Genomic DNA, 17084 nt, shown 5'->3' with positions numbered 1-17084 from the left:
AGTATAAACAATATATTAAGATTTTTGAAGTATAATAGTTGAATTTAGTCTTACTGTTTAGATTGAAGGTTTAACACTATTTTATTATAGTAATTAGGATTATATTAAAGGTATCTTTCTTTTCTGGTAACTATGTTATTACTAACCTTAATACCCACATTAAGATTTGTAAACTTCAACCCAAATTTATTAATCTTTTCTTTTTTTTTTATAATAGTTAACACATATGTATTCTTTTTCTATATTTGAATTTATACTTTCATAAGAAGCGGGGGAAATACACCCCCACTTTATGTTCATTGTCTGTTTGTATTTGTTTGTCTTTTTATGAAAAATAATAAAAAAAATTGGAAAAAAAAAAATTTACCAGAATGGGAAAAAATTTGGGTAAATAATTATAAAATAACACTTTCAATCCCATATAAGGAGAACATACATAAGATGTTCTACAGATGGCATCTTCCCCCAGCCCGTCTGTCTAAAATGTACCCAAAAATCTCCCCCATCTGTTGGAAGTGCCGGGGAAAACCAGGCACTTATTATCATATGTGGTGGACATGCTCAGTAGTCAAACAATTTTGGGGGGAAATCCAAAATATGATTGAAGAAATCACCAAAAAGGAAATAAAAATAACACCAGAACTCTTTTTATTAGGAATATTCAGACAACATTTTTTAAAACACGATAGACATCTAATACTACACATCACAACGGCGGCCAGAATCATGTATGCCCAATCATGGAAGGAGGAGCTCCCACCCACAATCTATAGTGTGATAAATAAAATTTACCAGGTGGTCGAAATGACAAAGCTGACCTACGAGTTACAAGACAAGAACATGGAAGACTTCCATAAAAGCTGGGACAGGTGGTATATCTGGGTTGCCAAAAAAAAATAATAACAAATTAGAACAAAATTTTAACTTATCTAAATCAAAATTAGGAACCTCAATACTAAACTTAAAAACAATAAATTTAAACAATATCTATACACACTAAGATACCATAGCACCATTATACCATTGAAGGATAGATATATGAGTGATAAAATGTTATGAAGAACTGGAAATATATATATGTAATTGATATATAACAAAGTAATAAAAGGACTAGACTTAAGCTGCGCATCGAATTTACTACTCATAGAGTAGTTCAAATGTAAACAGCGACATCAAAAATGTAATTGATAAAGCAGAGTGCTTTATTCTTTTTTTTTCTTAATTTCTTTTACCTCTATTTCTCTTTTTTCACCCTTTTTCTTTTCTCTATTTAAATTTTTGTGTATGTCGTGTTGTATTATATGTATTGTAGTTGTATGATTTTAGTGTAAATATTTAATAAACTTTTTTTTTTTTAAAAAAAGAGCTGACCAACTACTACAATGATGTAATGATAGGAATGAGTCAGCAAGAGTTTTTTGTCTGTTATCCCTTTAAGAGCTTGCATAATAAGAAGAGGTCCTGTTAGGGCATTCTCTCTCACTGTGTGTTTTTCTCTGCTGTAATTGCTGATTGTCTGACCTCTATCTATAGTATGTGTATATATAGTATATATTATTTTGTAGATAAAACCACTATTTTATAACAAACCACTACTTTCTGTTATTGCTCCTGAGTTGTCTCATGTAGTAAAGCTGTGTGCACTCAGAAAGAAATGTGTGATTCCAACCTGTTGATTCTTCCCCCCCCCCTCCTCCCATTTTGCTTTATCTTGCCTTAACTTTGAAATTCAAATGTCAGGCACAAAGTATTGGAACCACACATTGTTCCAATTGGGATGATTTATTGCTTATACCTATACATAAGAATCTAATAAACAAATATGCATTACTAATTTGGTTTTAGATAAAAGGCAACAGAATTCAGAAGAGGTTCAACTTAGCCCATTTGTAGCAACATAAGGACTCTAGGCTTGACTTCCCCCTCTGCCTCCTCTTCTCCTACATCAACTAACACAGAGGTATCAAATAATTTCATTGAGGGCCACACCAGGATTGTGTTTAATCTCAGGGGGGCAGGGGCATGGCCAGGGGGTGTGGCCAGCTCAATGTCACCTGTTGGGGCTCTGTTTTCAGCTGTGATGGCCTCCTGCAGCCCTCTGCCAGCGAAAACACAGTGCACAGCCTCCTTGGGCCTCTATTTTTGCCAGCAGAGGGCTGCAGGAGGCAGTTACGGCCAAAATCGGAGTCTTCCGCAGCCTCCCTGAGCTCCGTTTTTGCCGGCAGAGGCACCACAGTCTGGTCCTTTGCTGTTTCCAGGGAATCCCCATGGGCCTGATCCAGCCTCTTGCCCTTGAGTTTCACATCCCTGAACTAACACAATACACAGAAAGTAATAATCCCCTCGATATTCTGCCGGACCTAATAAAAGAAAATGTCCTGATCCATAAATAGATACTAAGGATGTCATCTTCATGAACCAAAATGACACATCAGGAAAAGAAAGATCTCAGTCTCTAGGACAGTGTGGTCTTGATTTGAATGAACCCCTTCTTGAGGAGGTGCTTTGTTTATTCTTTTAAAATGCATAGAATTTGAGTTTCTTTTATCAACAAATCTAGCCTCTTGCCATGATGCATCTGATTAATTCATAAAATTGACCCCTGTGCCATAGTTACTTGTTCCAAATTTACCACCCTGCGCCATATGGGATGCTCCCCCAGAAGATCAGCTCCCATGCTGCTAGTCATTTTAAGGCCCTCCATGATGCATAAAAATTTAAAGGGCTCAGCCATAACCATTACCCATCAAACTGTCAAAGCATGTGGAAATATTCACGCTGTGCCAATGTAATATTACCAGCAGTGTACAAATGCCAGTCCTCATATGACTGACAAATTTCACACTTGTTGAGAGACGGACCATGGTGAGACCCCAGGGAAGACACACACACACACATACACACACACACACACACACAGAGAGAAATGGATTGGAATGTCTTTACTAACATTTGTGGAATCTTGAAAAGAAATATAAGGCACAGAAAGCTAGGCTTGAAATGAAATCTCTGTAATTTAGAAACAGAAACATAGAAGATTGACGGTCCATCTAGTCTGCCCTTATACTATTTCCTGTATTTCATCTTAGGATAGATATATGTTTATCCCAGACATGTTTAAATTCAGTTACTGTGGATTACTAACCACGTCTGCTGGTAGTTTGTTCTAAGCATCTACTACTCTTTCAGTAAAATAATATTTTCTCACGTTGTTTCTGATCATTCCCGCAACTAACCTCAGTTTGTGCCCCCTTGTTCTTGTGTTCACTTTCCTATTAAAAACACTTCCCTCCTGAACTTTATTTAACCCTTTAACATATTTAAATGTTTCAATCATGTTCCCTTTTCCCTTCTGTCCTAATTTTTAAAAGAACATTGAAAAAACAAACGTAGCCCTTCCTTCCTTCCTTCCTTCCTTCCTTCTTTCCTTCTTTCCTTCTTTCCTTCCTCCCTCCCTCCCTCCCTTCCTTCTTTCCTTCCTTCCTTTCTCCCCTCCTTTACTTCTTTCCTTCATCCCTCTCCTTCCTTTCTTCCTTCCTCATTCATTGAAGAATAGAATTCCTGCATTAGGCCCCTGCAGACTCCGACTCCTTTCTTTAACATACTGGAAGGAATGTAATGCTTTCATGTTACACCTTATACCTTTTTAGAACATTCATGTGATATCTCAACACACATGCAAAAAAGGCATTGTTTGGGGCATGATGAGGGCCCTCTTCATCAGATTGATCTGTTTGACCTCTCCGACAGATATTGCTGTGTTGACTGAGCTCCTGCTAGTTATTATCCACTGAGTGCTCAGCCTTGAAATAATTGGTTATCGCTAGTTATTGCTAGTTGATACAATAGTATGTTGGCTTTTCTGGTTCAGTTGTCTTTATACAATGTGTTAGTTAGGACAAACTTTATGAATGATTCTGAGATTATTTTCTACAGCAGCATGTTCTTGGAGAAAGAAAAAAATATATAAAAATAATTCACATGAATGATTTCTTCATAGAAGATACTGGATTTTGAACGACACAAACGGTTAAATAGGATAGCATAGTCCAAGAAGGAAAAAATACAGACAAATGGTTTATAGGGTAGTATTGGATAGTGGTTAGGGCAGCAGACTAGAAACTGGTGACCATGAATTCTAGATGAATAAATAAATAAAATCTGCTTTCGGCATGAAACAATCTGCCAGTCACACCCTCTCAGTCTCTGAAAGAAGAAGGCAAACCACTTATAAAAATCTTTCCAAGAAAACTGCAGGGACTGATCCATGCTGTCAACCAGGAATCAACAATGACATTACGGCACAACACACAAAAGACAATAAACTAGTTCAGAAACTGTCAGTTACAAGTTTCATATACAGTGGTACCTCATGATACGAACCCCTCGTCTTATGAGCAACCTGAGATACGAACCCGGGGTTCAGAAATTTTTTGCCTCTTCTTAACGAACTTTTTTCTTCTTATGAACCCGCTGCCGCGAAGCCCCACCGCCCGGCTGTCGCTTTTTGAAACAGCCGGGGGGGCTTCTCAGCGTCCTCCTGAACCCGAATGCCAAACCTGAACTTCCGGGTTCGGTGTTCGGGAGGCCACCAAGAAGCCCCCCGGCTGTTTTAAAATGTGACAGCCATGCGGTGGGGCTTCTCAGTGGCCTCCCGAACTTTTGCCGAACATCTGGGTTCGTGGTTCATGAGGCCGCCGAGAAGCCCCGCCGCCCGGCTGTCACCTTTTAAAACAGCCGGGGGCTTCTCGGCGGCCTCCCGAATGCCAAACCCGGAAGTTCGGGTTTGGCGTTCGGCGTTCGGGAGGCCGCCAAGAAGCCCCCCGGCTGTTTCAAAAGGTGACAGCCGGGCAGCAGCGGTTTTTTGCGGGGGGGGTTTCTTTGCACGGATTAATTGATTTTACATTGTTTCCTATGGGAAACAATGTTTCATCTTATGAACTTTTCGTCTTACGAACCTCCCCTGGGAACCAATTAGGTTCGTAAGATGAGGTATTACTGTATAAACAATTCCCTGAACTACTACTACTACTACTACTACTACTACTACTACTATTATTATTATTATTATTATTATTATTATTATTATTATTTATTAGATTTGTATGTGACCCCTCTCCAAAGACTCGGAGCGGCTCACAAAAAAAAATACAAATCCAATAGTTAAAAACAATTTAAAACTCCTTAATATAAAAAACAGTCATACATCTCAGACAAACCATACATTAAACAGAAACGGCCCAGGGGAATAAATTTCCCCATGCCTGATAACTAATATAAATCAAGGTTGGGTAACTATGATCCCTTTTATGACTTTTGTACTTCAACTCCCAGAATTTCTGAGCCAATCAGGCTGGCTCAGGAATTCTGGGTAGTTGATGTCCCCAAGTCATTAAAGGGATCATAATTCCCTACTTCCGATATAAGTAAACATTTGCCTCGCAAACTGAAAATCAGAATCAAATAATTCCCTCTGACGTGCTATTTTTTCTTTAATGAGAGTTCCTCAAAATAAAATAAACATTGGAAAAAATGGATCCTGAAGCTGCTAAAGTAGAATATCCATTTTAATGTCCAGATTACTGGGATTCTAATTTCTTCTGCTTTGTTCTAATGAGGGATAATGCAAACCTGGAAAAAAAAAAGATGAATAAAATGTTGGCAACTACCATAATCTGAACTGCTCAGACATTTCCCTGATCCTAAATATAGCAGTGGACAGTTTTAGCATATTCTTTTTGGTGATATTAGCCAAAAAATATTATGAAGTCATATTAGCAAGAAATACAAGTTACGGTTTAATCATGTTTTAGTATTCCTGGCTTGCTTTGCTGTGAGAAATTAAGAATACCAATATAGAAGATATAATACCATTTCTCATTCCAGGTAGTTTAGCCACTCCTGGTGAAAAGGTATATGTGTGAAAAAAGCAGTGCATTAGTGAGTAAGTTGTAAATGTCAGACCTGGAAGTTTGGAGATATTGGTTTATGCTTGTGTGCAGGAGTAGCTAATGGATTGTATCCATATCTTAGTGACAGAAAATGCACTTATTCATATGAGTCTGTTGCAACATTTTAAATTTATTTGAATTTATTTAATTTTAGGGGGTTTTCTAATTCCACCTTTATTACTTTATAAGTAACTCAAAATAGTGAACATACCTAATAGATTTTTCTCTTTCTATCTGTTGTATGTACTCCTGGTCAGTTGGAAAATTGTGAAGAGTTTGCAGATTCTGATTCAGATAGTGTTTATGAATTAGTGGCAGGTCCTGGGTTACAGGTGTCAGAACAGGTGGTAGGCCAGCCACAGGACGTTGCTATGAGCCCAGACTCCAGTGAAGAAGAGACAGATAATAGATGGTTAAATCCGCATTTCAGGAAGGTGCAGAGATGCAGAGAATGTTAGGGAAGAGATATTAAGGGGAGGAACAGATTAATTACTGAACTGATTTATTCGTCACATCCGGGTGCCAGTGGGGAAGAAGGGCAGAGTTCTCAATGTTGTAAATCCATCATGGACATGTGCCTATACAGCTACGAAGCAAGCAAATGTTTTCTCTGCTATTTAACAGCTGCTCACAGCTCATGTACATACTTACTCCACCATTAAGACAAAAAGAAAATAAAAATATCATATCTCCACATCTGTTGTGCCAGAGCCAGTTAGGGATAATGCTTCCTATTGAGCTGAATGGACTTGTTACTGGACAACATTGCCCTTGCCACTTGTGCTACATAATGCTCCCATGTGTCAATTATGTTTGTTTAGTGTTCTTATTTGCATACTTGTCGATTTGTGAGCCATCTGTGCTTCCTTAGTTATTTCCTAACATGATAGTCATTAAAGGGGTTTTGTTTTGTTTTTCCCCCCACATGCCTGAAAGTATGCAGAGTCACTCCGGAGTAATACTGGTCATGTTTTTAAATCCATTAAAAAAATGCTGTGTTTTTAGCAATTTCATCTCTGGGTTAAGCTTGAGAATATAGTAACTCCCTTTGCTGCTTGTATTCCATTCTTTGTGAGCCGTCCTTGAAATTTTACACCTGGTTTTGCTATCATCCTGAAGTGAGCTTTTTGGCTGCCTCATATTAAAATTCATAGGTTTGGTGATATTCAGTGCCTATCGTCTTTTTCTATCACTATCGTTGGAAGTAGTTACAAGGGAGTGGTCCTGAACACCTGCCTGTGTGGTTTGTGGGGCAGAATTCAAGGTGAAATTTAGTCAGGTAGTCAAAGCTGCTGATAGACTATTTATATAATGATGACTGTGTCTGTTGCCGATTCTGTGAACCACATCCAACAGCATCTATTTCAGCAAGTGGAGCCCTGACAGAGCACATTTTCATTAATAAATTATCTACTTCATATAGTATGGGCTTAGTTCTCTTTTCATATCCCATGGAAGTCATTCACTCGATGTTTAGCAAATCCCAGGCAGTGGAAGTCTTGACATCAAGAGGACTACTGGGATATTTGCCTGAAAGCTCTTTCATGAGAGTTATGAGAGTCCTCAGAGAGGGGTGGCATACAAATCTAAATAATAATAACAATAATAATAATAACAACAATATTATTATTATTATTATTATTATTATTATTATTATTATTATTATTATTTTATTTTAAAGGCTGTTTTAACATTGGAATTGTATATGATGTTTTATTGTCGTGAACCACTCCAAGTCCTCGGAGAGGGGCAGCATACAAGTCTAATAAATAATAATAATAATAATAATTATTATTATTATTATTATTATTATTATTATTATTATTATTATCCCCTGCTGCATTTGAGCGTGTAAGAAAGGACAAGAAAGGAGGAAAGAAGAAAGACAAAAAAGAAGGGAAGATGGGAAGAGAGAAGGAAGTTAAAATAAGGAAAGAGGGGAAGGAAGAAGAAAGGAGAAGGAAGAGGGAAGGAAAAAGGAAGGAAGGAGGGAGGGAGGGGGGAAAAGGGAAGGAAGGAAGGATTATAATGAGAGTGATGGAGAGTCATAGGGAAGTTCTGCCTTAGCACTTGGCCACCACAGTTGCCCCCCAATATGAGTGATGTCATGTTGACCATGCCCGCCATGGCAGTGCCAACACTGATGCGGCCTTCAAATAATTTTTATTTAATTATAAAAATAATTTTGTTTTATTTGTCAAACCTGTACAAGAAGATAGTAGGTGATGGTATAAACATAAACATTAACATTAACAAAGTAGGTACTGCTAAATTAGGCAATAGGACAGTAGGACAGGGACGGTAGGCACAATGGTGCGCTTATGCACACCCCTTACAGATCTCTTTGGAATGGGGAGAGGTGGACTGTAGACAATCTAAGTTTAAAGTTTTGGGGACTTGGGAAAAAACCACGGGGTCAATGCATTCCAGGCATTTATCACTCTTTTGCTGAAGTCATATATTCTGCAGTCGAGTTTGGAGCAGTTTACATTAAGTTTGAAATAGAGTTCGACACCCCTGATGTAGTTTAATGTTTAATTCTTCTACCTATACAGTCTTGTTTCATACAGCCTGACAAGATTATAAAAAAAACAAACCCCAAGAACTATGCTGATGTCAGTAAGTGTAACATAAATACAGAATCTTTGTAATGAGAATTTTCCAGCCTTCGTTTATAGTGAATTAATTAAGGCAGAATTTCTTCAAATGTGTTGACATTCTTGTTCCACAACTAGGCTGAGCTCCTATTCACAACTTGCCTCTTTTCTATTGTTTATTTATGTCTGTGTTCACTTCTTCCTGTTGCAAGAATCTCTCCCACATAGGTCCACTTAATTATATTAAACTTACGCCCTTTGAGTTCAACAAGTTCATAATTAAACACATTCAAGACTTCAACCTTGATCAGACATTGTTCAGCTGCAAGCAGAGAACACATCTCTTTGAATTCCTATCCAATATTGGGATTTTAAACACAAGTTAGATAACTGCAGAAACTCTACCAGAATCCTGGGTCACTATATGAACATAGAAACATAGAAACATAGAAGACTGACGGCAGAAAAAGACCTCATGGTCCATCTAGTCTGCCCTTATACTATTTCCTGTATTTTATCTTACAATTGATATATGTTTATCCCAGGCATGTTTAAATTCGGTTACTGTGGATTTACCAACCACGTCTGCTGGAAGTTTGTTCCAAGGATCTACTACTCTTTCAGTAAAATAATATTTTCTCATGTTGCCTTTGATCTTTCCCCAACTAACTTCAGATTGTGTCCCCTTGTTCTTGTGTTCACTTTCCTATTAAAAACACTTCCCTCCTGAACCCTATTTAACCCTTTAACATATTTAAATGTTTCGATCATGTCCCCCCTTTTCCTTCTGTCCTCCAGACTATACAGATTGAGTTCATTAAGTCTTTCCTCATACGTTTTATGCTTAAGACCTTCCACCATATAAAATGAGATATGCATTATGATGGGAGTTCTTCCCTTGCTCCCTTCATGCAATCTCACTTATTCTAAATATGTTTGGGGAAAACATGCACCCAAAGCTGCAAAATGGAATGTGTGTGCAACCCCATGCCCCCATGCACGACCCACTGCATGTGCCCTGTCTTGTGCACCTACACATGACCCACCCGCCTGTGCATATGGGGCTTCCATGCAACCCATCCCACACATGCACACATTGCCCTGCATGCCTCTGTGCATGCGCTCTCTGCAAATATCCTGCCCACACACACATGGGATCAGCTGGCCGACAGGAGGTGCATGCAGATAAGTGGTAGAGATGAACGGGGGAAACGACTCGTGTGCCATTAGAGTGCCATAGGTTTGTCATCATGGTTCTAGGAAATCCATAGTCTAGGTATTTCCCTTGCTGATGCTCCTAATTTTAAAAATTAGAAGAGTAGATGCACCTTCTCTGAAATATATTAGCAGCAGCAACAGTATGTGGAAAGTAGCAATGGTTTTGATGAAGGAACCCCTAAACCAGTGATGGGCAACCTTTAGAGCTTGGTGTGTCAAAATTCGCCAAAAAACTGAGCATAACTCGGGTGGTGTGTCACCTTGAGAAAAAAACATAATTTTGTGATATTTATAGTTTAAATAACAAATATGCATAATTATTTAACTTACCTACTTAGTGACTTCTTTGTTAATCTGTCAGTTGGTTTCTTTTGTTGGTCTTGCTGTTATTTAACTTGTGGGGGGTGCCATGAACTAAGATAAGTGAGGGGGAGGGGGAATTCTTCCAGTGATGGCGAACCTGTGGCAGTCCAGCTGGACTGCCACAGGTTCGCCATCACTGATTTAGTGACATTATAACTTGTTGCATATAAATAAATGTTTGCCCCAACTTTGATAAAGAAGCACAAACTAATTGGGGAAAATAGTAATGTGTTATATTGATATGCTGCCCAATTTCCAAAGAAAATGCTAAGTACTGTAACTAAAGGCAATACTGTAATGAGTTTTTAGGATTGTAAAGTTCTTATGCCAAACACTCCACTTCATTCTCTGCCTCAATCATTTTCTCATTTCTCTTTTTTTTCTCCCCTTTATGCTATCATTTCTCTCTCTCTCTCTTCCTATCTTCTCTCTCTCACTCTTTCTCCCTTCCTTTCTTTCCTTCTCTCTTCCTTCCACTTTTTTCTCTTTCTCTCTCTCTCTCCCTTCCTTTCTTTCTCTTCCTTCCACTTTTTTCTCTTTCTCTCTCTCTCTCTCCCTTCTTTTCTTTCTCTTCCTTCCACTTTTTTCTCTTTCTCTCTCTCTCTCTCCCTTCCTTTCTTTCTCTTCCTTCCACTTTTTTCTCTTTCTCTCTCTCTTTTCCTTCCTTCCCCTCCCTCTCTTTCTCCCTGTCTCCCTTTATAACACCGTTCTGGAAGGCGAGCAGGGAGCAGAGGGGCGAGGGCGAGGGGTGCAGACCCTGAAATAGGCCTGCAACCCCTCCCCTCGCTCCCAGCGGCCCCTGCGAACCAACCACCGTTCCTGGTGGGCTCCGACGCTTGGTGCCGCGCCAATCAGCTGGGAGGTGGCGGCGCCCCCCCCAGCTGAAACGGACGTCCAACCGGGGCGATTCTTCCCCTGGCCGGACAGGCATGCTTGTGCGCCAAAGGCAGCGTGTGGGCAAGCCTGCGCTCTGCGCAGGCGCGCCCAGCTGGGAGGCGGTGTTCTCGCCCCCGCGGCGTGTCACCAAAAATGGCTACGCGTGTCAGTGCTGACACGCGTGTCATAGGTTCGCCATCACTGCCCTAAACAGATGCTGAAACTTTCTACCATTGTCTAGAACAATGGTGGCAAACCTTTTTTCCCTCGGGTGCCAAAAGTGTGTACACACACACTATTGAGCCTAAGTGAGTGCCACACCCATAATTCAGTGCCTGGGGAGGGCAAAAATTGCTTTCCCTGCTCCCCCCAGAGGCCCTCTGGAGGCCAGAAACAGCCCATTTCCCAACTTCTAGTGGCTCAGTAGGCCAGTTTTTCACCCTCTACAGCAATGGTTCTCATCCTGGGGGTCGGGACCCCTTTGGGGGGTCGAATGGCCATTTTACAGGGGTCACCTAAAACCCTGGGAAAAGACAAATTTCCCATGGTGTTAGGAACTAAAGCTTCTATTCTGGCCCCTTGGAACATATATTTACAATCCAACCAATCAGGCGATTATAGTGGGGGTGTCCCTCTGACCTTCCTGCCAATCAGCTTAAAGCTCTGTTGGGAGAATTGGGGCAAAGTTATGGTTGTGGGGTCACCACAACATGAGGAACTGTATTAAGGGGTTGTGGCATTAGAAAGGTTGAGAACCACTGCTCTACAGGCTCCAGATGTGTGCTTTAGAACAGAAGAATAAAAAGAGGTGCTCCGCTTATCTCACCTCCTCTATTTGGATGGGCAATTAAGAAATATGAAGTTAAAATAAAATAATGCAATAAAATAAAAATACAGGTGAGTTCAAATAGTTGAAACTAGTCTGAAAACCTCCAGATCAAATCTATCTATTCCTTCCCAGTGATGACTGGGAAAATGAAATTATTGGGAAAGATACAAGATATATTTTCCGGAAATCTCTGTCCAAGTTTCCAGAACATTATTTTTTTCTTTTTCTTTTACTACTGGTGGGGAATCAAGAGTAGCTCGCTGGCTGGTCCCTAAGATATCAAGTTCAAGACCCCTGTAACGGGAATGTATAATTTGTAAAACTGAGCTACTTGGTTAGCTACTTAGTTAGGGTTTTGTTCGTACGCCAGAAGCAAAATATCCCAGAAAGCAAATGGCTGTTTCCCTTTCTCTTTTTCTTGCCAGTCTGATGCTTTCCCCCAACTTCTCATAGTTAGGGATACAGATGTAATGAGTTCCATGTTGCATAAGAGTTGCTGCTGTGCATGATATCAGAGAGAGGAAAGATCCTATTTCCTGCCTATTCCACCAGTGATGGGCTACCAAAATTTTTACTAGCACACTGTGGGTGTGGCTTATGCATTTTGTTTCAACATCTTTCAATGCAAATTGGGTGCTCTGGGGTGGAGCTCCAAATTTTGCTATCGGAACTGCGTTCCTGACCATACCCGTAGAAGCCCATCACTGCATTCCACTCTCCTCTAGAGCAGAGGTTTCCAACCTTGGCAGCTTTATGACTTGTGGACTTCAACTCCCAGAATTCCTCAGCCAGCTTTGATTTGGATCGGTTCACCTGAACTGGTAGTAAAAATGCTACTGATTCGGGTGAACCAGTATACAGTGGTACCTCATGATACGAACCCCTCGTCTTACGAACAACCCAAGATACGAACCCGGGGTTCAGAAAAATTTTGCCTCTTCTTACGAACTTTTTTCTTCTTATGAACCCCCGCCTCCGCCGCCGCCAAGAAGCCCCGCCATCCGGCTGTCACCTTTTAAAACAGCCGGGGGGCTTCCCAGCGTCTTACTAAACCCGAACGGCAAACCCTCCACGCACTTCGCCCTGAATGCCTCCTGGCTCAAGCTGGCGGCGGCAGACCGCCTTTGGGTTTTCGGCTGTGGGGGAGGGAGTTAGGAAGGTCCTCCTGCTCCCCCCCGAGCTGAAAACCCAAAGGCGGTCTGCCGCTGCCGGCTTGTGCCAGGAGGCATTCAGGGTGAAGTGCATAGAGGAATGGGAAGCTGAAGTTGCCGGCATTTGAGCTTCCCATTCCTCCACGCCCTGAATGCCTCCTGGCTCAAGCCGGCGGCGGCAGACCGCCTTTGGGTCCCGATCCTCCTAGCCCCTTGCCTGTGTTCAGCAGAAGCTGCCTCCCGAGCGCTCTTGCCCGGCGGGAGGTGTCAGACACCCCCACCCCAGTGCTTCCCCTCCCTCTGGCCAAGAGCACTCAGGCAGCAGCTTCTGCCAGACACAGGCAAGGGGCTAGGAGGATCGGGAGGCTTAAGTCTTCTTCAGTGGCTTCTGCGGCAGAGACCTTTGCGTTTTTGGCTGGGGGAGTTGAAGTGCTGGGGTGGGGGTGTCAGGACAGCCCTCTTGTCTCCCCCCTAGAGTCAAAAGCCCAAAGGTCCCCACCAGAGCACCCGCTGCAGGAGGCTTAAGGCTCCCGATCCTCCTCGCCCGTGGCCAGCAGAACTGCCTCCCGAGGGCTCTTGCCCGGCAGGAGGTGAAGAGCTGGAGTGGGGGGTGTCCGACACCCCCACCCCAGTGCTTCCCCTCCCTCTGGCCAAGAGCACTCGGGCAGCAGCTTCTGCCGGACACAGGCAAGGTGCTAGGAGGATCGGGAGGATTAAGTCTCCTACAGCGGCTTCTGCGGCGGAGACCTTTGCGTTTTTGGCTGGTGGAGTTGAAGCGCTGGGGTGGGGGTGTCAGGACAGCCCTCCTGTCTCCCCCCTAGAGCCAAAAGCCCAAAGGTCCCTACCACAGCACCCGCTGCAGAAGACTTAAGCCTCCCGATCCTCCTCGCCCGTGGCAGAACTGCCTCCCGAGCGCTCTTGCCCAGCAGGAGGTGAAGAGCTGGAGTAGGGGGTGTCCGACACCCCCACCCCAGTGCTTCCCCTCCCTCTGGCCAAGAGCACTCGGGCAGCAGCTTCTGTCGGACACAGACGATATGCTAGGAGGATCAGGAGGATTAAGTCTCCTACAGCGGCTTCTGCGGCGGAGACCTTTGCGTTTTTGGCTGGGGGAGTTGAAGCGCTGGGGTGGGGGTGTCAGGACAGCCCTCCTGCCTCTCCCAGCCAAAAACCCAAATGTCTGTGCCACAGCAGCCGCTGCAGGAGGCTTCCCCGCCCCTCACCTGTGTCTGGCAGGACTGCTTCCCAAGTGCTCTTGCCCGGCGGGAAGTGAAGAGCTGGAGTGGGGGGTGTCCGACACCCCCACCCCAGTGCTTCCCCTCCCTCTGGCCAAGAGCACTCGGGCAGCAGCTTCTGTCGGACACAGACGATATGCTAGGAGGATCAGGAGGATTAAGTCTCCTACAGCGGCTTCTGCGGCGGAGACCTTTGCGTTTTTGGCTGGGGGAGTTGAAGCGCTGGGGTGGGGGTGTCAGGACAGCCCTCCTGCCTCTCCCAGCCAAAAACCCAAATGTCTGTGCCACAGCAGCCGCTGCAGGAGGCTTCCCCGCCCCTCACCTGTGTCTGGCAGGACTGCTTCCCAAGTGCTCTTGCCCGGCGGGAAGTGAAGAGCTGGAGTGGGGGGTGTCCGACACCCCCACCCCAGTGCTTCCCCTCCCTCTGGCCAAGAGCACTCGGGCAGCAGCTTCTGCCGGACACAGGCAATGAGCGGGACAGAGGGTCAGGGAGAATCAGGAGGTTTAAGCCTCCTTTGGCAGCTGCCCGGCTTTGTGTTTTTGGCTGGGGGGGGAGACAGGAAAGCCGCCCTGGTACCCCCCGCCCCAGCACTTCGCCTCCCGCCAGGGAAGAGAGCTCGGGAGGCAGCTTCTGCCAGATTTTCTCCCTTAGGTGGACCGCCTCTCGAGAAAGAAAAGAAAGGAAGGAAAAGGAAAGAAAGAAAGAAAGAAAGAAAGAAAGAAGTTAGGAAGGAAGGAAGGAAGATGGTAGGAAGGAAGGAAGGAAGGCAGACAGAGAAAGAAAGTGGGCAGAGAAGGAAGAAAGAATTAAGGAAGGAAAGAGACAGAAAGAAAATGCCAGACCGTAAATTGACTGCGATTTCGAGGAGGGAAAGGAGAAGGCGAAAGTGGAGAGAGAATCAGGTCACCCGGGCGACTGACTTTGCATTGCAGAGCTTTGCATGGAGATAGAGAAAGGGGGTGGGGGAACACACAGCCACTTTTTCAGTTGCAAAGACTGATTTGATGTCCTTGATTGTCATTCGAGGGAACTCCCTTCCCAGCCCCCTCCCTCTCCGTCTTCCCAGAGCAGTCCGGAGTAGAAAGCAGGAGGAGGAGGTGTGTGGATTCCGCCTGGCTCGGCGATCATGGGAGCCTCCGAATCAAAAGCGGCTGCCAGGAGGGCTGGGTGCTGGCCAAGCCAAGCTTCCCAGCTGGCTGCCTGTGCTGTCTCCCCCCCTCCACCCCCCCCAACAAGGATCCGAATGCCGGCAGCAATGAGGCAAAAGGGGTGAATTTTGGGCTTGCACGCATTAATCGCTTTTCCATTGATTCCTATGGGAAACATTGTTTCATCTTACGAACTTTTCACCTTACGAACCTCCTCCTGGAACCAATTACGTTCGTAAGATGAGGTATCACTGTATCTGATGATCAGCTGTGTGACAATCAGCTGTGCTGTGCAATCTAGATTAGCTAGAAAGCAGAATTTCGTACTTTCTAGCTAATCTAAATTGCACGGCACAGTTGATCCTCCCCCCACTGTTCTACTTAACTTTGCAGACTCTGATGGCTTCCAAATGGTCCTTTTCCAATGCTGCATGGTAGTGCCTGCGGCACGCATACATACAAAGTGCACGCAAAATGAACCAGTAGCAGACTTACAGGATTTCACTCCTGTGTCCAACCTTGACCACTTTAAGTGTCCACTCCCAGAATTCCCCAGCCAGCAAAAAGTTGCCAAGTTTGGATGCTTTAAACAAAGCACCCCTCTGTTCTACCTTATAATGTCCTGTTTTAGCTATAAGGTCTATGTCTACATATAACAGATTTGTTGTGTACACACAAAAACCATGAATACATTTCCATTTTAAAAGGAGCCATTTGAGACTTCCAATATTGCCTGAAGTTTTTGTGATATTATCAGAAGTTATTCCATTCTCAATCCTATATCTTGTTAGACTGAGGCAATGAGAAATTGAGTTTAGATATATATATTTAATGAAATGCTTTTAATTCACAAATAATGTGCCACTGGCCTAGGGTTTTACACGATACCATCTTTTTACTTCTCAAGCTTCTCTTTATAGTTTATGTTCTGCTATGCACATTTATTTTTTGTTTGTTTGTTCGACTCCTATGCTGCCCAATCCTGAAGGACACAGCTATCTCTGAATGTCTTTAAACTTCTATATTAATTCTTGAGGTTTTTATGCTTTTCAAAGGAGTTTATTTCTGCTTATCCTATTTATTTTATTGTCAGGCAACACCAACAGTATCTTTGCACTGGACTACATCAGTGGTGCTTTAACTCTGAATGGGCCACTGGACAGAGAAAATCCTTTTTACAGTGCTGGATTTATTCTTACAGTGAAGGTAAGAGAAAAACCTGAACCATTCTTTCAGAACATCTGAAAGAGAGAAGAAAAAGACATAGACTGGACTGGAGTTTTATTCTTGATTGTGGAATAGTTAGTGATATGCCTTATCAATTATGCGGCAGCATCTCATCAAAGTGTGAAACTCAACAATGGCTTTTAGTATTTCAATGGGAAGTAACTAGAACATTTCAGAATTGTAGACTAAATTGAGAGGTATTAATAACATCGCTTGGAATTTTTTACCAAGGAAATGACCTGGGCGTCTCTATAACATCACAAGCAGACAATCTCAACTCAAAGGAAACTGTATTATTAATTAGATAATAGCATGAGAGCCAATTTGGTCTAGTGATTAAGGCACCTGGCTAGAAACCAGGAGACTGTGAGTTCTAGTCCTACCTTAGCCATGAGAACCAGCTGAGTAACTTTGGTCCAATCATTTTCTCTCCCAGTCCAATCCAGGGCTGTTGTTGTGAAAGGGTTTAGGACATTTAGCCTCCGCCAGTT

At 43.1% G+C, this 17084-nt stretch overlaps 1 protein-coding gene across 1 annotated transcript in view; it reads left to right on the top strand.

The window, feature by feature from the left end:
- The window catches only part of CDH23 (cadherin related 23), a 726582-nt gene that overhangs the window by 277467 nt on the left and 432031 nt on the right, over positions 1 to 17084 (top strand). Inside the window, exon 9 of the mRNA XM_070753910.1 lies at positions 16460 to 16572. Coding sequence (XP_070610011.1) covers positions 16460 to 16572 — 113 coding nt within the window. The remainder of the gene's footprint in view (positions 1 to 16459; positions 16573 to 17084) is intronic.

The sequence above is a fragment of the Erythrolamprus reginae genome, chromosome 5, assembly GCF_031021105.1.
Source record: "Erythrolamprus reginae isolate rEryReg1 chromosome 5, rEryReg1.hap1, whole genome shotgun sequence".
NCBI lineage: Eukaryota > Metazoa > Chordata > Lepidosauria > Squamata > Dipsadidae > Erythrolamprus > Erythrolamprus reginae.
Note: the sequence above shows the minus strand (reverse complement) of the source record. Positions and strands in the feature narration are given on the sequence as shown.